The sequence below is a fragment of the Hemitrygon akajei genome, chromosome 7, assembly GCF_048418815.1.
Source record: "Hemitrygon akajei chromosome 7, sHemAka1.3, whole genome shotgun sequence".
NCBI lineage: Eukaryota > Metazoa > Chordata > Chondrichthyes > Myliobatiformes > Dasyatidae > Hemitrygon > Hemitrygon akajei.
Genome location: NC_133130.1, coordinates 60,835,101 through 60,855,958, shown reverse-complemented (window position 1 = coordinate 60,855,958; position 20,858 = coordinate 60,835,101). Strand labels below are relative to the sequence as shown.

General features: G+C 37.8%; 1 protein-coding gene across 2 annotated transcripts in view; it reads left to right on the top strand.

The window, feature by feature from the left end:
• Positions 1 to 20,858, top strand: part of mtif2 (mitochondrial translational initiation factor 2) — a 29,798-nt gene that overhangs the window by 8,126 nt on the left and 814 nt on the right. For both annotated transcript variants that reach the window (XM_073051010.1, XM_073051008.1), the window contains 11 exons: positions 2,027 to 2,138; positions 4,303 to 4,474; positions 5,640 to 5,800; positions 8,256 to 8,432; positions 10,450 to 10,589; positions 11,155 to 11,279; positions 16,294 to 16,498; positions 17,573 to 17,825; positions 18,567 to 18,707; positions 20,029 to 20,193; positions 20,427 to 20,567. In XM_073051010.1, the coding sequence (XP_072907111.1) occupies positions 2,096 to 2,138; positions 4,303 to 4,474; positions 5,640 to 5,800; positions 8,256 to 8,432; positions 10,450 to 10,589; positions 11,155 to 11,279; positions 16,294 to 16,498; positions 17,573 to 17,825; positions 18,567 to 18,707; positions 20,029 to 20,193; positions 20,427 to 20,567 (1,723 nt within the window). In that variant the 5' untranslated portion in view covers positions 2,027 to 2,095. The remainder of the gene's footprint in view (positions 1 to 2,026; positions 2,139 to 4,302; positions 4,475 to 5,639; positions 5,801 to 8,255; positions 8,433 to 10,449; positions 10,590 to 11,154; positions 11,280 to 16,293; positions 16,499 to 17,572; positions 17,826 to 18,566; positions 18,708 to 20,028; positions 20,194 to 20,426; positions 20,568 to 20,858) is intronic.

Sequence of the window (20,858 nt, the reverse complement as noted above, 5' to 3'; positions counted from 1 at the left end):
GGCAGTATAGAGGAGGTTCACCAGGTTGATTCCGGAGATGAGAGGTTTAGACTATGAGGACCCTAATGCCTAGTACTGTACTCGCTGGAATTCAGAAGAATGAGAGGAGATCGTTTAGAAACATATAAAATTATGAAAGGGATAAATAAGATAGAGGCAGAAAAGTTGTTTCCACTGGTAGGAGAGACTAGTACTAGGGGACGTAGCCTCAAGATTTGGAGGGGTACATTTAGGACAGAGATAAGGCGGAATGCTTTTCCCAGAGAGTGGTAAATCTGTGGAATTCTCTGCCCAACGAAGCAGTAGAGGCTACCTCAGTAAATACATTTAAGACAAGGTTGGATATATTTTTGCATAGTAGGGTAATTGAGGATTATGGGAAAAAGGCAGATAGGTGGAGCTGAGTCCATGGCCAGGTCAACCATGATCTTATTGAATTATTGAATTCTCTATGGGCCAGATGACCTACTCCTGATCCTATTTCTCATGTCCTTATGTTTATCAATAATAGTAATAGACAAGCTTCAGGAGACAAATAACCTATTCCTGTCTCTGTTTTCAAATCTCTTACTATCTTTCAGTTAGTCCTGACGAAGGGTCTCAGCCCAAAACGTCGACTGTACTTCTTCCTGCAGATGCTGCCTGGCCTGCTGCATTCCACTAGTATTTTGTGTGTATTGTTTGAATTTCCAGCATCTGCAGATTTCCTCATGCCTGCCTCTGTTTCTTTTGTTTATCTAATCTTAACATGGCACTCACTAATTTGCTGGTAGTTCTTCACCAACAATTTTGGACCATGTCAGACTACAGTGGCAGGGAATAAATTTGGGAAGTCCACCCTAAACAAACCCACATTATGTCAGACCTATTAAAGGAAGAGCATTGCAATTCACTTGACTGGAAATGCACAGCTTTGAGGAGGCAAATACAATATAAATTATATTCCTTTTATTAATTGAACTAAATGGCTTTTGTATTAAGTGAAGTAGATGAATAATTAATATTACTGAATCTGCTCTGTAACATTAACAAGATAGTATTATTCCACAACATAATTTAGCTTCATTTACACAACAAAGTTGAACTTTGTCTTTGTAAGGCAATGCTCACTACCAATGCTTTCATGGTACTTGAATCCATCATCAGATTTCTGAATGGACAATGAACCCATGTACACTACCTCAAATTTGTTTGCTCTCTTTTTGAATTACTTATCTTTTAAAATGTATTTCTTACTGTAAGTTATAGTTTTGTATTATTATGCATTGCGGTGTACTGCTGCTGCAAAACACCAAATTTCATGACATCTGCCAGTGATGTTATTTATGTCTGATTCTGAGATGGGTAGACAGCTAAAGATGAGATCAAATAGGTTTTCCTCCTGATCTGCTCCTAGGCCTTATGGTCTTATGTTGTTTTTCCCCCCACTATGTTCCTTGCCCAATTGGGAAGATAAGACCTCTAGCCAACTGAATTAGTAGTACTGGTAGTGATGGGCATTGAGGTCATTTAACAACAAGATACAGTGCCCTTTCTTTCATTTTCTCTTCCTCCTGATGCTGAATATGATTTTCATTTGTAGGAAAGCTATGGCTGATTCTTGGTCTATATTTGAATAAAAGGATTTCACAAAGGTGTTACCAGTGTTCTTTTTAAGATCTTGTTGGGAAAGCCATGCAACTGAACATCACTATCTCTGACAATACATCATTATCATTGCTATTAACTGATTAATATTTTCAATTCCTAGGTTGGCCCTTGAACATAAACATTTTAAGATATGTGTTTCTCATATTTAAAGTAACCCATGAAGCCAGTAATTGAGTAAATCAAATAAATCAAATTCCATTTTCTGCCCTCATTTGAAGTCGTTCCATTGTATGTATGTACAATTCTGTAGCACTTATCAGAGTTTTGAGAATTGTGCTGACATTTCAGTGTCATAAATGAAATCTTTTCATGTGCTTAGTCAATTAATGTCCTTTTAATAAGTTTGATGTTTTATTATCCCTGTTTCTCATTCCAGAAGGGGATATTTAAAAGCACTGCAGTGAAACAAAATCAGGTAAAGAAAGAAGTGGAAATAAAGCAAGAGATGACCATCTCTGAACTTGCAGAAGCAATGGATAAAGATACAGGTAAACCTCTCCAGTTCTCTTAACAAATGCTAATGAATGGTAACATGATTAGCAAATGTATTAAAGCTACAACTTCAACAGAGGTACTATTTTAATTTTATTGTTTGTTCATGGGTTATGGGTGTCACTGGGATGTCTGACATTTATTGCTCATCACTACTGGCAATGAGAAGCAAGCGATGGTCTATGGTAGTCCTTTCAATGTGTATACTCTCTCGGTGCTGTTGGTAGGGAATTCCAGGATTTTTTTTACCAAGTGATAATGAAGGAATGGCAATATATTTCCAAGTGAGGAAGGTATGTAACTAACTTGAAAGTCAAGTACCAGGATAAGCTGTTTCCACGTATCTGTTTCCTTGATCTCAGAAAAAGATAGTGTGGATTTGGGAAATACTATTCAAAAAATTTGCTATAGTACACTGTGTCAGCAGTGCCCATTGCACAATGAGGGAAGGTTGGGGAAAATGAATGTTTAAATTAGTAGTATATGGGGTGCCAATCAATTGGTTTCTTGAATGACTTCAAACTTCTTGAGTTGTGTTGGACCTAGGATCATTGTACCTGATTGTTGAAGATTGTGGAATGATCTTTGGAACTAGAAGGTGGGATGTTTGCTGCAAAATATTCCATTTTGGCCTGCTCTGGAAGTCACAATGTATATTATCCTAGTTTCTATTATGTTTCTAATTAGTGGTGACCATACAGCGTTTCGGTGGTGGTGATTCAACATGATTTAATTAGCCATTAACATTTTTATTGTGGGACAAAGCCATTATCCAGTACTTGTAGTACAAATATTGCAAGCTACTTATTAGTTCAGTCCTCAGTTTTGTTCAGGCTTTACAATATTTAGGCTTCATTGCCTGTGGAATTTCAAACAGAAGTAATAGTCATTTTGTAAGTGAATGTCCTCTTTTCTGAATTGATAATACCATGAAAGTCTTTGATGAAGGACTTGAAAATGTGTGGTTGTAGAACAAGGGTGATGAACCTTTTTGAGAGTAGGTACCCAAATTGGCAATAATCTTCAAAAACTATTCTCTCGTGTACCATCGTAATTCTGAGGAGAAATTATCATGGTAATTTCTTTTTCATTATATCCATAGGACTCATCTCATGTTCCCAATATTTATTGTTTATTTATTATTATTATTTCTTTCTTTTTGTATTTGCTCAGTTTGCTTTCTTTTGCACATGATTGAATTTAACGGCTGCCCCAATTAGCCAAAGTTTCATGGAAATAATTAAAAAGATAAACTGTATAACAAATTATGTATTTAAATGAAGTACAGAACAAGTTGAAACACTACCAATATTTACTACAGTACTATAAAACTATGTATTAGTTCCTAGTTGTTATTGATGGAGGAATTCATCCAGTGCATGCAATGAACAAAATCAGCGCAGACACCTAGAGCAGATGAATTGTCTTCATACAAAACTTTAAGTGATTGAATCCTCCATATCTTTATTTTCATTGTAACATTCAAGATTATTTTCGATACCTTTAAATTCTTTGTAGTTCCTAACTTATCGAATTAGTGAAATCATTTCGTTTTCGCTCTTGGCCATTTCTGACATCTCCAAGCCTAAATGTTTGAACTTGCATTGAGCAAAACAGTTCTGAATTGTCTTACTGCTTACATCTCACAAACTATCAGTGACAAAAATCACTGCCTTAGAGCAAACCATTTCTAAATAGTGTCAGTTGCATGTGTTTGTGTTCAAAATGCAGAGATTTTTGTCACTGATAGTTGGCGAGAAATTTTGCTCAGGAGTTTGTATGTTATTATATATTTCGTGCCAAGGTGCCGAAGACTTTTGCGCAGTACTAGGCTTGAAGATGGGCATTGAAGTCCCCAACCCATAGCACAGTTAGTGCTGTTCAGTTTGAAGAAATAGCATTTCTAGCAATTAGTTATAGAAAGTTATCCTGCCATGATACTTTTCTGTGATGTTTTTATCTGAAAATGTACTGTATCAAAATTTACAACTATATAATACATTCATGGATCATCATTCACAGTGCAAGATGGTTCTCCATAGGCATAATAGGAATGCTGTGGATTTGTTAGTATAGCTCATTGATTTCACTGAGAGCATTATTGATTGCAAAGAAAAAAAGTTATCTTGTTTATTCAAATACTTTCTCCCTTGTATCTAGATCATGTCTTTGAAGCTCTGTTGCACACAAATATTGATATGGACTCCTTAGATGATGATTCTGTCTTGGATGAAAAATGGATAAAAGAGATCATAAAAGTATCTGGAATGAAGTTTAGATGGGCAAAACTTTCAGAAGAAAAAGTGAAAGAATGTAAAGATGCTGTGAAGAGGTAGGCTTGCCCTTTATTTCACATGTAATCAGGTTGAGGTTGTTATGTTTTGAAAAAGTTAGCTTGGAAAAAATATCTTTTTTTTTTTCTGTACTTCACTCTATAAGAAATAAAGATGCCAGTTCACTCTGTGTGCAAATAAATGCAGCTTACTTGGATGGGTGCAGTTCCAATAACACTCATGAAGCTTTTCATCTTCAGAAGAAGCATACTGTTTCATTGGCAGGCCATGAATCATCTGGCACCATGATTATAATGTGCTGTATTTGCCTACATTATTATGTCAAAGTCAAAGTTGAGTGTATTAGTCATTTACACGTGTAGGTGCAATGAAAAACTTGCTTGCAGCATCACAGTCACATAGCATCACATTCAGCATCTACCATCAAGAGGGTCAAAGGCATCAGAGAATGTCTGCACAAAGTACACTGCAGATGCTGTGGTCAAATCAACACGTAAGAACAAGCTGAAGGAACTCAGCAGGTCGGGTAGCATCCGTTGAAACGAGCGGTCAACGTTTCAGGCCAAAACCCTTAATCAGGACTCCTGTCAGGAGAATGTCTGCACTTGTTCTATTCACATTTCATCTTGGACAGATATCAAAGCTGGAATAGCATAGTTTAGAGGTCTGCTTAGTTCTGAAACACAATTCTTCAGCACATACTGGAATTTTGTTGCAGTCCATCATTTTTGATTAATCCCTTAACCATCACAAAGAGTGAACACAGGCTTTGGTAACAGTGGGATCTTAAGAAGAGATGAGACAGGTTGTTGTGTGGGACTGCTGCATTCTTGCTACTTTTAATTCCTAAAACTCCAATCGAAAAGCTATATAGGAACACATTCAGAAGGACTTCAATGTGTTATGAAAGTGATCCATCACCACCTAAAGGGAAATTAATGATGGCTAATAAATACCAATTTTCCCAGCATATTACTATTGATTTTTACTATTAATTAATACTATTAATTTTTTTTAAAAATACACTTACCAGCCATCTATAATTTAGAATCTACTTTGCTCATCATTTATTTCCAAATTTTGTTCACAATTTTACTACTTTAAGTCTTGTATAGTTGTTATTAGATTTGTAGTTGCTGTGAATTGGTTTAAACATAACCCATGAGTTAACTACTATCGCATTTGCTATGTTCTTTGTTTTAGGCCACCTGCAGATCCAGCAGTATTAGTTTTTAGGTCACCCGTAGTCACTGTCATGGGTCATGTAGACCATGGAAAGACAACGTTACTTGACAGCCTTAGAAAAACCCAAGTGGCAGCAACAGAGGCAGGAGGAATCACTCAGCATATTGGAGCATTCCTTGGTATATCTTCCATTGTTCCGTGTTACTGTTAACCTCTAATATAAGCAGCATGTGGTGATGAATCAACTTTATTTAATTGTTGACTCAAAAAGTATCGTCCCTAGATTTTTAATTCTTTTTCTTTGGTGAAGCTCTAATCTTATATTCAGAAATGTTTATTTTGCGGTTGTAAGATTGCGCAAATTTGAGATTCTCCCCACCCTCCCCTTGAGTCTAAGGTATTTTGTTAGAAAAGCACTGAAAAGCTTAAAGCTTCAACATTCCCTACATGTGTATCAGTTTTGTCAGTTAAACCAGTTCAACAGTTGTGGAGAAGAGTTGGGGATCAGCCCAAAAACCTTGCATGTAAATAATAGTTTACACTTTCTATCAAATGCCTCAAAGAACATAACATTAGTTACTTTGATGATGTGATAATTTGTAAAGTGCTCTATGCTTCTTAGTTCCAAAATTATTCACGTAAACCCAATTATTTGAATACTTACTATGAACTAAAAGAACATTAAAATAGTTGATCTTGCAGTTTCCATTAGGACATTTACATTTTGCATTAATGTAGTTTTGACTAATTTACCTCAAATTCAAACCGAGGAGCCATGTATAAAACATACAGAAAAATCACCTTTTGTATATTGTAACAGTATCCATAATGATAGAAAAAATAGGATTTTAATCTAACATCGGGTGTGATGGATTGCCTTTGTAAACTTCTGACTTTCTCTGATCCATTCACATCCAACTTCAGCACACTTTAACTTCAACCTGAAATTAAAGCCCATTACTCATCCTTCCACTTTCGTCTCTCACTTTTTTCTTCTCTTCACGCCTATTGGACCACTTTACATTTCTTCCCTCTCAAATACTCTGCACTTCCAAATCCACACCCCATGCTTTCATTCTTCCTTACTCTTTCTAATTACCCGCTATCGTACCATATTTGGCCATTTCTTAAGTAAGCCTCTCCAAACAACCCATCAAGATCCTTCTCATTATTTCCCTGGAGACCAGTGTCCCCATGCTCTTTCTGATTGTTCTGTTCAGGCAGCCTATAGGGTGGTGATCTTTCCTACTCCATTCTCTCCTATTCCCATCTTACTTGCATCCTTAGTCTGAAATCACTCTGTAGCCTCATTTCTCCTTTACTCAGCTAGCCCTACTAACAGGCAAGAATGTGCCCCCTGATTTCTGTCATCTCACTGTCACTGGCCATACAGAGGTTTTAATCCCTGTTAAGACCTTCCTTATCTCACATCTTTTAAATGTCACATCATTTGCTTTAATATCATAATATTTGATCTGACTTTCATCTCACAATGTTTCTGTGGATATAAATGCAAATTGCTGTTATTACATTCCTTAGTTAGACTGAATCATGAAGGGTGAAATTCCTTTGACCACAAAATGCTGACCAGTCAGATTTTACCTTCTGTAATTTGAGCTAAAGTCCGTTTTCAAAACCATGATTAATTTAATAAATCATTGGGCATGGAAAAGTTAACTTTAACCCTTATGAATAAATAAAAGTGAAAATTTCCCTTGTAATTGTTCTGTAGAATTAAGATTTTAATCAGAGTTTCTCAGTGAATGATATTTCTGGAAGGAGTCAAGATGAATAATAGAACATACAAAATATTTAATAACTTAAGCATAAGAAACTGCTGGGAGCGCACATCCCTCAAAGCCTCTCATGGTCCAAGAACACATCCTACACAATCAAGAAAGCTCACCAATGCCTTTATTTTCTGAGAAGGCTGAAGAAAACTGAACTATGCACATCAATATTCATGACCTTGGAGAGATGAGTAGAGTAGAAAGTGTCCTAACATACTGCGCTTCTGCATGGTACAGAAACTGCACTGGACGACACCATTAAGGACATATATTCAGAAAGTTGCCGGAAAAAGGCTAGCAGTGTCATGAAGGATCCCACCCACTTGATCATAGACTGTTTTGTCCACTTCCATCATAGAGTGGAGGCTATGTAGCAACCACACCAGTAGCACCAGACTCAGAAGCAGTTACTTTCCCCAAACAGTAAGGCTTCATCCACTAACCCATCCCACTGCATGCCACACCACCAATACTTTATTATTTCCTGTCAAAAGACACCTTATGCACAGACACTTCTGTACTTCTCATCACTCTATGTACATATAATCAATTATGTATATAAGCTATCATATAGTTACAGTATATTTATTGTGTTTTTTAATTACTGTGTTATTTATGTTGGTGTGTTTTTTATATCCTGCATCAGATCTGGAGTAACACTTGGAAATGACATTAAACAATCTGGAATGGAAGTTACCAGGTTTATTTTGCTCATTGTAATGACCTTTGTATAACAACAATTTATAAGGAATTTTCAACTATTGCAGTTCTCTGCTTTCACTGAATTGATGAAATGTATGATTTTCCTTCTGTGATCATTAAAAGGTTTTGCTTGTTTACACAGTTCATTTACCATCTGGTGAAAAGATAACCTTCTTGGATACCCCTGGCCATGCAGCCTTTTCAGCAATGAGAGCCCGAGGTGCTAATGTGACAGACATTGTGATATTGGTTGTTGCTGCAGATGATGGAGTAATGAAGCAAACAATAGAATCAATTCAACATGCCAAAAAATCTAATGGTACATGTAAAAATGTAGAGTTGTAATTATTTTTATAAAATTGGTATGTTTCAGTGAATCCTTGGCTACAGAACATAGGACATAGAACAGTACAGCACAGTGGAGCTCATTGGCTCACAATGTCGTGCCAGCCTTATAACCTACTCTAACATCATTCCAACCCTTCCCTCCCACATAGCCCTCCATTTTAATTCATCCATGTGTCTATGTAAGCGTCTCTTAAATAGGATCAGAACTGGCCCATCAAGTCTGCTCTGCTATATGATCATGGCTCATCCATTCCCTTGTCAACCTCATTGTCCTGTCTTCTCCCAGTAACCTTTCATGCCCTGACTTATCAAGAATCTATCAACCTCCACCTTAAATTCACCCAGTTACCTAGCCTCCACTGCTGCCTGTGGCAACAAATTTTAGATTCACCACCCTCTGGCTGAAGAAGTTCCTCCTCATCGCTCTTCTAAATGGACCACCCTGTATTCTGAGGTTGTGCCCTCTGGTCCTAGACACCCCCACTATAGGAAACATCCGTACCACATCCACTCTGAGTCATTGGTTACGAACGTCCAGGCAGTATATGTTTCATCTAGTACAACCCTTTGCCTTTTGTGAGCAAGTCAATTCTGAATCCATACAGCCGAGTTTCCTGGATCCCATGCCTCCTTACTGTTTGTTAAATGCCTTCCTGAAATCTAAATACATCACATCCACCGCTCTACCTTCTATTATTGTTTGTTCTGAGGAAGAAGCTGACATTACTGTCTAATTGAGTTGGTGTTCCTTTTAAAGTTGTACTTAGAAATAGGGTCAAAAGAATTGAGTAGTGATGGATTGTTGCACTGTTGAACATGGGTCAGATGAAACTATAAATTTAAAAATCACAAGTAGATTTAAGATAAAATTTCCTGGTACCATTTTTTGAAGAGGAAAGGGATCTATGTGGCCAGTATTTATACTGCAATCAGCAAAGCAGATGTTCTAATCTTTGTCACATTGTAATGCGGGAAATACAACATTCAATTTGCATACAACAATATAATAACATTTTCTGAATGGCTAGATACATCCTGATAGGAATGTAAAGGCCCAAATGTTGGTCCTTTTTTCCCTATTACCTCATTTCACTGCCACTATTCATGAACCCATCTGATCCCAAACCAGTTCTGAAGGTCTTCGCTCCGCAGTCCCATTGTCTCCCAAACCTGTAAAGCTGTCTTTCACCTCCTTCCCAAAATTAAATTTGATGGAACGGCCTGGAAATGGAGAAATTCTAACAGAGCCATTGTCACGCAGAATATCAGATGATATGTAGGTGGGTCACCTTTCTCCTGAATCTGACAATTGTAACATGAAGATTCTGCAGCTTTTGCATCATTGGGTGTGGGGGTGGGGGGTGGGGGTTGTCCTTGTCAACAGGAAAAGACAGAGTGGTGTCCTAGAAATAAAATGGTGGGAACTCAATGACACAAAAATTCATGTCCCCTTTTTCTATGTATGGAATGGAGCATATCTAGTAATAATGAGACTAATACATCTGTTTACTTTTGTGTTAATATTAACTCCTCCTCCTACCAGAACAAACCGTTGATCCTTTCTCGAGCACAGTATACGCTCTGCTACACCTTCAGCTAAAGTTAAACCTGGCATATGTATTAATTTGCTGTGAATGAAAAAGCTGTAATTTTTCAATGATTTTCCTGACTGAATCGGCCTTCTGCAGTTGACTAGCATTCTATAAAATAGTCAACTTGTTCAGTCAACTCACACAAGGAACAGACCATAGAAATTGGATCTAGACATCCCCAAGCATCATCCCTGAAGAAGGTGGCAGAGTTTATCATCAAAACGTTGGTTGTAATCGATAGCTGTATCTGGCTGCAAACCTGAGAAGAGTTTATTTGACCATAGAAATTGTTCGGCAATTGCTGTAATGAGAATATTTTGTCAACAAGCTTTCAAGTAATTCTGAATATTTTACACTCATGTAAATTACCTAATAATTTTAATTGTTTTATTACAGTTCCAATAATACTGGCAATAAATAAATGTGACAAATCAGAGGCAGATCATGAAAGTGTAAAGAAGGAATTGTTAGCCTATGATGTAGTTTGTGAGGACTATGGTGGTGATGTTCAGTCGATAAATGTATCTGCTCTTAAGGTAACTTTTTAATGGCATCTTTCAGCTTCTGTGGTTGAAATCCCCATCTGCTTAATAATTGTCTTTCTGGGTCGTTTTGAAGCAAATGTTACTTAATCTCATAATTAAATTAGGCCATAATTAGTGAAATATTCTAAAGTTACGGAACAAATAACATTTACTTGGTAGTTATTTAATTATTGTTATGTATGTACTGAAACAATCTTTTTCCATGGTCACAAGATTACATACATTCAATTCTAGAAAAAGAAAGTTTACATGTGTGAAACAAAGTATAAGTGGCAGGAAAATGCACAGAGATTAAAATTTAAATGATCTTGGAAGCGTAAGTTCAACATGAACGTTAATATGCATCTGTATGTTCTTTATGTACATAATGATTATCGCAGTTAGAGAATGGCGGGGTTGGGTTTGGTCATTGTCATAAATGTGCTTGCTTGCCCTCATGCTCACCTCTGATTGACTCCCTTTAAAAGGTATAATAGAAACATTCGGTTTTCTGGAATTCTCTATGGTTTGGAACTGTAATAAGACTGATGTTTGTTAATGTTCTGAATTTGTTTAGGGAGACAATTTGATGGCTTTAGCTGAAGCTACTGTTGCTCTATCTGAAGTGCTGGAGTTGAAAGCAGATCATACAGGACCTGTTGAGGGTATCATTATTGAATGTCGGAATGATAAAGGAAAAGGGTAAGTAAATTGTTACTATTACATTATTGGAATTCATATATGGAATGTATTTTCAAAGAAGATTCAGAACTTCCAACTAAATTCTAGTGTCTACGTTCAAAATACATATGTTGTAATAAATCTTAGTACAGGAAAAATAGCTTTGTACATCACTGCTATCAAATCACAATTCCTATTTAAATTATTTCCTGAAATACATTGTATACATCAAACAAACCAGTGCTTCTCTATTAATTTACTAAAGTTAACTAGTGATATTTAGGAGATGTATGTGAGTTAGTTTCCAAGAAGATAGCTTGCCTATACTAAGGAGTACGTGCTGAAATTGGAGAGAAAATTATTTTAAGTTTCTTTGAAAGCAGAGTCAGGAAGCCAGGCATGAGGAAATCTGCAGATGCTGGAAATTCAAGCAACACACACAAAACGCTGGTGGAACACAGCAGGCCAGGCAGCATCTATTGGAAGAAGTACAGTCGACGTTTCGGGCCGAGGCTATACCTCTTCCTATAGATGCTGCCTGGCCTGCTGCATTCCACCAGCATTTTGTGTGTGTTGTCAGGAAGCCAGGAATGAATTGCTATTTAATTCAAAGCTGGTTTTCTTAGCAAAGCTTAATGTGTGTGCTTGTTAAGTATTTGAATATTTAAGTATCCACAAGGGACTTGCCATAGTAGTCAGGTTCTCGTCCATCATTCATCCAGATTAGAAATAGGAATTAGTTACAGTAATTGTCGATCAGAAAACAGAAACCAAATTAGGACTGCTCAGATTGAATGGTTGCATTGAAAGGTACAAGTACTACTGCTTTAGGAGATCTTTTAGCAATGGTGTAAGTTAGAGCTAAATAGTGCATTTCATAAGTAAGAATGCTGGTTCTGTCTAAAATGTTGAAAAATCACACTCACTAAACTGTTGTTGATAAGCATTGACTTGGAGAATATAAAAAATAAATCAGCCCTCTTATTTTCATGGGGTAATTGATAAAGGTACATACAGATTTGAGAAAAGAGTGGATAGCAGATAATTCTTCCTCATTGTATAGAAATGTAATATTCATAGACATAAGTGCAAGATAAAGGCAAATTGGAATCTGTAATGTATTGCTTGCATGGGTGTGGGCACAAGTACTCTTGCAACATTCAAGAAACATCTACATGAATACTTGAATTGTCAAGGTTTGGAAGACTATGTTCAAATGTTGGTAAATGGGATTAGTACTGTTTCTAAGCTGCTGACTCTATGACTATAAATACTCCATGAGACATAGGAGCAGAATTAGGCCATTCAGTCCATCAAGTCTACTCTGCCATTCTATCCTGACCAATCCTGAATCCCACTCAACCCCATACACCTACCTTCTTGACAAATCTGATGCCCTGACCGATCAGGAAACTATCAATTTCTGCCTTAAATATATGTATGGATTTGGCCTCCACCGCAGTCTGTCGCAGAGCATTCCACAGATTCACTGCTCTCTGGCTAAAAAAATTCTCCCTACTTCTGTTCTAAAAGGTTGCCCCTTAATTTTGAGCATGTGCCCTCTGGTTCTGGATATCCCCATCATAAGAAACATCCTCTCCACATCCACCCTATCTAGTCCTTTCAACATTTGGTAGGTTTCAATGAGATGCCCCCTCCCCCCCCAATTCTTCTAAATTCCAGTGATTACAGACCCAAAGCTGCCAAACACTCCTCATTTGTTAATCCCTTCATTCACAAAATCATCCTTGTGACCCTCCTCTGGACTCTGTCCAATGACAATGCATCCTTTCTGAGAAATGGGGAATAAAACTGTTGACAATACTCTAAAGTGTGGCTTGACTAATGTCTTATAAAACCTCTGCATTATCTCCTTGCGTTTATATTCTATTCCCCTTGAAATAAATACCAATAATGCATTTGCTTTCTTTACCACAGACACAACCTGTAAATTAACCTTCTGGGAATCTTGCACGAGGACTAAAACCCTCTGCACCTCTGATGTTTGAAACTTCTCCCCATTTAGATAATAGTCCACACTATTATTCTTTTTACCAAAATGCATTATCGTACATTTCCCAACACTGTATTCCATCTGCCACTTTTTTGCCCATTCCTCCCATTGCTTCCTCAGCACTACCTACCCCTCCACCTATCTTCATATCATCCACAAACTGCCACAAAGCCATCAAATCCATTATCCAAATCATTGACAAACAATGTGAAAAGTAGCAGTCCTAATACTGACACCTGAGGAACACCACTAGTCACTGGCAGCTAACTAGAAAAGGTTCCCTTTATTCCCACTCACTGCCTCCCGGCTGTCAGTCATTCCTCTATCAACGCCAGTATCTTTCCTGTAATATCATAGGATTTTATCTTGTTCAGCAGCCTCATGTGTGGCACCTTATCAAATGCCTTCTAGAAATCCAAGTAAATGACATCCACTGCCTCTCATTTGTCCACCCTGCTTGTTACTTCCTCGAATAACTCTTAACAGATTAGACAAGATTTTCCTTTACAGAAACCATGCTGACTTTGACCTATTTTATCATTAGTCTCCAAGTACCCTGAAACTTCGTCCTTAATAATAGATTCCAGCACTTTCCCAACCTCTGTGGTTAGGCTAACTGGCCTGTAATTTCCTTTTTTTTTGTCTTCCTCCCTTAAAGAGTGGAGTGTGTTACGAAAACCCCGTAACCAGGTAACTTACCAGCAAAGATAGATGGATCAGCTGAGTCGGATGCTACTATTTTCAACCGTTTTATTCAACAAGGGCACAAACGTATGATTAATACAAAACATTCAGATCATCAAAACTCAATCTAAAACACCGGTGTAATAATAATCATTCAAAACACAAGCTCGATCGTCGTCTAGGGGTAATGTAGATTTTATATCGTTCACTGGATATCTAAAAGTCTTTAAGATCACGGCAGTTTCACTTAGTTGCCGGCGGAAGTGTCGCGTTGGTGCACTTTTAGTTAGAAAGACAGAGAACATGAAGCATTTACCCGACAGGTTTTCCAACCTGTAGGAGGTAGTCGGAAGTCTCGTTGGGGGAATGGACTCTCATCTGTGGCTTCCCCTGTAGCTAGGCCGTCTTCCGTGGTGAAGTCGCCAATCCCAGGCAAGGGAAGGACGCACACGAACCCCACCACCGGCTGTAGCTATTAAAACGCTGTCGCAGGATTTCTAGCGTTTCTCCTTCGTGTGTTTCCTTGGTGCATCTGAGGGTCCTCCCCTCAGACCCGCCTTTATACTTCTTCACGGGATCGCAGGTGTCAATCAAGTTGCAGGTAATGCGATCTCTCTCTCAACCAGCCCACTTTGCCCGAGGGCTTTTCAGGTGGTCTCCATGAGACAATAGTCAAAGTCACTTTTATTCTGCTTCTTGGGAGAACGTGGTCTTTCGCACGTCTCTCTCTCTTGGGTCAGTTGACCCCCCTTAACTAGAGTTCTTGCGATTTTCACAAAGGAGGGGGCCAACGGCATAACAAGTGACATTTGCAATTTTCCAGTCATCCGGGACCATGCCAGAATCAAGTGATTCTTGAAAGATCATGACCAATGCATCTGTTATCTCTTCAGCAACCTCTCTCAGGACTCTGGTCCAGGTGACTTATCCACCTTAAAGTCTTATAGCAATGACACTCACTTCTGCTTTGTGACACTTAAGGACCTCTGGAACACTGCTAGTGTTTTCCACAGTGAAGACTGAAGTGTCCATTAAGTTCATCTGCCGTTTCTTTGTTCCTCCATTACTACCACATCAGTATCATTTCTCAGTGGTTCAATATCAGCTCTCACCGCCCTTTCATTATTTATATAACTGAAAAAACTTATGGCATCCTGTTTTATATTATTGGCTAGTTTCCCCTCCTATTTAATCTTTTCCCTTCTTGTAGCTTTTTTAGTTGCCTTTTGTTGGATTTTAAAAGCTTCCCAATCATCCAACTTCCCACTCACTTTAGCTACCTTATATGCCCTTTCCTTGGCTTTTATGCAGTCCTTAACTTCCCATGTCAGCCACAGTTGCCTAGCCTTGCCATTTGAGAACTACTACTTCTGTGAGACATATTTATCCTGCGCCTTGTGAACTGTTTCCAGAAACTTCAGCCATCACTGTTCTGCCATCATCCCCTCCAGTATCCCTCTCCAATCCATCTGGGCTGGCTCCTCTCTCATGCCTCTGTAATTCCCTTTATTCCATTGCGATACTGATACAGGTGAATTATGCTTCTCCCTATCAAATTGCAGTATGAATTCAATCATATTATGATCACCGCCTCGAGGGTTCCTTTACATTGAGTTCCCTAATAAGATCTGGGTTATTACACAACTTCCAATCTAAGACAGCCTTTCCCCGAATAGGCTCAAGCACAAGCTGTCCTAAAAAGCCATCTTGTAGGCATTCAACAAATTCCCTCTCTTGTGATTCGACACCAACCTGATTTTCCCAATCCCCTTGCATATTGAAGTCCTCCATTACAATTGTATCATTAGAATTAGCAAAAATGAATTGCAATGCCATTTCATTAGTGACTAACAGGTCATAGCAATGGCTACATTTTGAGGTTAGACGACCACTTGGATTATCCTTTGCTCAATGGACACCAATTATTGCAGTGGAGGATTTGAGAAAGTTTTTGAATAAATAATCACTCATTTGTTGCCTTTGAGTCAACAAATCATTGTGTTGTGAAAAATCTACATTATACTTGAGGGAATACTGCATTGTTGAAAGTTTTCTTTTTAACTTATGGTGTTAAAGCATTACCCAGTTAATTAACTCACTGGGATAAATACAGATGATTTCTTGCTGGTTCCACAGCTGATATTTATTCCTCATTCAGTGGAGCTACAAGCATATATTTGGCTGTTACCATTATTATTCATGAACTGTTTCAGAATGGAAATTAACTTCCATGGTTCCTGGAATGTAACAGTAGAAAATTCCTGGAAATTAAAATCTTATGTTGTCTTAATTATTGAGCATGAATTAAACTGGACTAAATTCTACTTAATTTTATAGACCAGTTACCACAGCTATTATCCAGCGTGGAACATTGATGAAAGGTTGTGTCCTGGTGGCAGGAAAGAGCTGGGCTAAAGTACGATTAATGTTTGATGAAAATAACAAACCAATGAATTCTGCTGGACCAAGTACTCCAGTTGAAATAGTAGGTTGGAAAGAACTTCCATCTGCAGGAGATGAAATACTTGAAGTGGAATCAGAGGTAAGGAATCTAGTGTCTTTTCTCAGTTATGGTTATCATTATATACTTCGTTGTTCTCAAATTAATAGCTACAATGAAAACTTGCATCTTTCATAGCACCTTTGGTTCAAAGTAAATAGTGCATTAATTATGTGAGCAAATGTTGACATAAATGAGAATGTCAAAATGAGAGAACACAAAGCCTGCAATTAATCTAATCATTGTGGTCACCTTCGTGGTAGTAGACCTTAACTTGCCTTATAAGTGAGTTCAGTAAAGATTCACTAGATTGGTTACAGGAATGAGTGGTTTACCATACGAGGAGAGAATGTGTTTACTGGTACTAAACACTAGATGCTGGAAATCCAGAGTAACATACACAATATGCTGGAGGAATCCAGCAGATCAGGCAGCATCTATGGAGAGGAATAAATAGTCAATATTTTGGACCTTCATCAGGACTCATGATGAAGGGACTTGGCCCAAAATGTCAACTCTTTATTCTTCTGAGATCCTCCAGCATTTCGTGTATGTTTACTGGGAACTTATTCTTTGAAGGTTAGAAGAATGAGAAGAGATCTCATCAAAAATTACAAAAATCTTTGACAGACTAGATGCAAGGAGGTGTCTCAGTCCAGGCTCGTAGCTTGAGAATAAGGGATAGACCATTTAGGACTGTGATGAGGAGACGTTTATTCATACAGTGGAATTCTCCAATATGGATGACTGTCGAAACTGAGTTATTATGTTAATTCAAAACAAATTGTCAGATGTATGTCTGATGAAGTCAGTGGATTTGAAGGCAGTACTAATTGAGGTAGCAGATCAGAAAGAGCAAGCTTGAAGGGCCTTGTGACCAATTCTGACTTTTATTTCTTTTGTTCCTATTAACACATATTAGTCTTGAAGTTTTAGAATAAAAATTATTGCAAAACAATTAGAGTAAGAGAGAGACTAGGTTCTTCTAATATGTTGACCTTCATGATAACATGATTCATCAGAGTAGGCATTGTTGTTCTATATGTCTTTTGAACTGTGTTCTGATGACAACTTGATGAATTTGATCTTTTCTGATTGTTTTGCTTGACTGCACAGCAAAGAGCCAGAGAGGTTTTAGAATGGAGGAACTATGTCGAAGCACAGGAAAAATTCAAACAAGACCTTGAGGTGATTGAAGCAAAACAAAAGGAACACCTAGAGGCATACAAGAAAGATCGAGAGAGCTTTAGTAGCCTGAATTGGAGACAGAGAAAATCTGCAATGTACAAGGCCAATAAACGTCTAATGGTAACAAGGCCGAAAGAGAAGAGTGAATTGGACAAATTTACACTTCCAATAATAGTAAAAGGTAAATGCAATATAGCTGGTGGGCTTCACTCACGGAAGTGCAATCCTGTACTGCAGCTCTAGTGTATTGTTAACAATTTTGACCCAGTAATTAAGCTAGTTACCATTCTGTACATTTTCCCCAAATGTCCTGTGATAACTTAACCAAATTTCTTAAATGTTTGTATAATCCCGAGTAGTGAATATTGCTGAGCTGTTCAGGTGCTGATGGTTTTTTTAAACTAACATCCTCATTTATATTGCCAGAGAGAATGTCCAACTTTTTTGCTTCTTATCCAAATTTATTTAATGTAGCTGTTTCATAAACTCAGTGGAACTTGACGAATGCCCACTGCAAATATGTGTAGGTTTTTCTGATCAGCATAACTCAGTTTCTTCTAACTGAGCCAGTGACAGGCAGCGGCAGTTCAAAAAGGGTGGCTCATTGGTACTCTTTCAGTTATGGATAGATAGAAATTGCTGCCTTGAAAGCACAAGCAAAATGTCTAGCAATAATGTGGTCCACTGGTACAATACAGTTTTATTGGATTCTTGATTAGTCTAATCTCTGCATGTTGTTACATTTCCCAGTAGACTTTTCTACTGGACTTCATGATTGTTTCAAATTATTAACTCATTTGGCTTTCTAATAGTGGATTGTTTGTGCTTTTGTTGTGAAAATAAAGTATTTTATTATAAATGCCAATCTTGTAACTAGACAGACAGCAGTTAAAATATTTAAAAATTACTTTCCTTCCTGAAGGTGATGTTGATGGCTCTGTGGAAGCTATTCTAAACATCTTAGATGCTTATGATGCTGATGAACAGTGTAAACTGCAAGTGATTCATTTTGGTGTTGGAGATGTTGGTGAAAATGATATAGTCTCAGCTGAGACTTTTTCAGGTAAGATTTTAGTTTTGGTCTTAAATAAATGTACTGCATTTTAAATTTATGTCTGTAAAATGTCAAGAGTATTAGGGTTTATGTTTTACTCAGCTAATCATTAAATTTAATAAATTTGTTAAATCTATTCAAAGGCACTTGATGCCAGTGTAAGATTTTTACACAGTTCCTTCCTCATGCTTCACTGTTGAGGAGAAGGAAGAAAGATAAAACAGCTGAGGCAAGGATTATGGATTTGAGTCTGGTGCAGTTGTGGCTAAAGGCCATTCAGGATATGCTTGTGGGGTGCCAGGGTCATGCATCAGGCCTGGAAGGTTTGCATATTGGTAGATGTGGGGTCATAAACTTGGCAAGGGCACCTCTGAATAAGAGCTGGTAAGTGATTAAGTTAAAGGTTCTCTGTGCTAAGCTGGAACCTGCTCAGGGAGTTCTCCTTTAAGTAGTGCTGTTGTAGTGATAACTTTAGTCATCAGGTGGCTCAGGAAACATGTAATTGAAGTGAAATGCACAGTTGAATTCCCAGAGTAGTCAATTTTTACATAGAAATGATAATCACATTCTTTATTGGGAAAATGTTACAAGTACATTAGTGCTTAGAAAAAGTAAACCAAAAATATAAATGAAAAATAACATAACTATGAACACTCTGCAGTTCACTAAAGTGGAAAGAGTGCAGGTGAATTTCTGCTGCTTCTGTAAAGGCTGTTTGGTGCTCTGGTTGGTGAGAAGGAAAGAAGTGAAAGTGAAGCATTTTCTGCAACTGCAAGGAAAGTGCCTTAGGAATAGGGGTCCAATGACAAACAAGAGAAAATGGGCAGATACTGGAATCCAAGCAACACACGCAAAATGCCGGAGGAACTCAGTAGGCCAGGCAGCATCTATGGAAAAGAGTATAGTCCCCTCAAGATCTCGACCCAAAATGGTGACTATATTCTTTTCCATAGACGCTGCCTGGCCTGGTGAATTCCTCCAACGTTTTGGGGTGGTTGATGAGAAGAGTGGACCAGGAAGTCATGAAGAGAATACTCCCTGCAAAGTGATGAAAAAGGAGGCAAGGGGAAGCTATGTGGAGTTGTGGAAATTATAGCGAATGATCTCTTGAATGCAAAGGATGTTAAGGTGGAAGGTGAGGACCAGGGGAACTCTTTCCTTGTTCTGTCCTGGAGGAGAGCAGGGGTGGGGGAGGTGAATGAGATGCAGTCAAGAGCTTTAGTAAAAATAGTGGTGTGGAAGCCACATTCAGGAAGATTGTATAATTAACCATGAACAGTGTGTGGATTTTGGCATGTAAATTAATGGCACTCTTTTATTGAATTTATAGGTTTGGTATATGGCTTTAATGTAAAGGCCAACAAAGTGGTACAACAGATGGCTAACAAGAAAGGAGTAAAAATCAAATTGTATAAGGTTATCTATCAGCTCATTGATGACCTTAAGGATGAACTGAGTGCCAAATTACCCCCAGTACTTGAAGAAAACGTAATAGGTATGCTTTGGGTTTTATATAATTTAACATTGAATACAATTTTCTAAAAGGATCTAGTGCTTTGCTAGCATGTGACGAATAAACTCTTCTTTGGCTTCCAATCGGGTATGGGTATCGATACCTGTACTCAGCTGGAAGCCCAAGGAAAGTTTATTCAACAATCTTCTAAACTTACCTGTTTTGTTCTTGGATACATTTCTGATCTGGTTCTACCAAAACTGTTTTGCTTTCAGGAGAGGCATCGGTGTTAGCAATTTTTCATGTTACAGTAGGAAAAAAGGAGGTTCCAGTAGCAGGTTGCAGAGTTCACAAGGGTCAATTGCACAAAAAGATGAAATTTAAGCTAATACGTGATGGCCATATTTTGTGGAAAGGTATGTTTTGTTCTTGTGCAGGCCTGTTTATTGTGTGTGTGTGTGTATGTGTTTTTTATATACCATTGCATACAAAGCCATTAAAATTAATTTCTAAGAGCAGTTTAAGTATCAAATATTTAAATAGACTTATGCAAAATATCCATTTGTCAGATAATTTGTCCACAGTATGTCTTTTGCCCTTTTCTAATTTGCAAATTATTTCTTGTGCTAGGAGGCAAATTACTTATCTGCTGTGGGGATGAAGGAAGGTTATTGCTGTTGTGGTGGGACATCCATTGGAATAGCCAA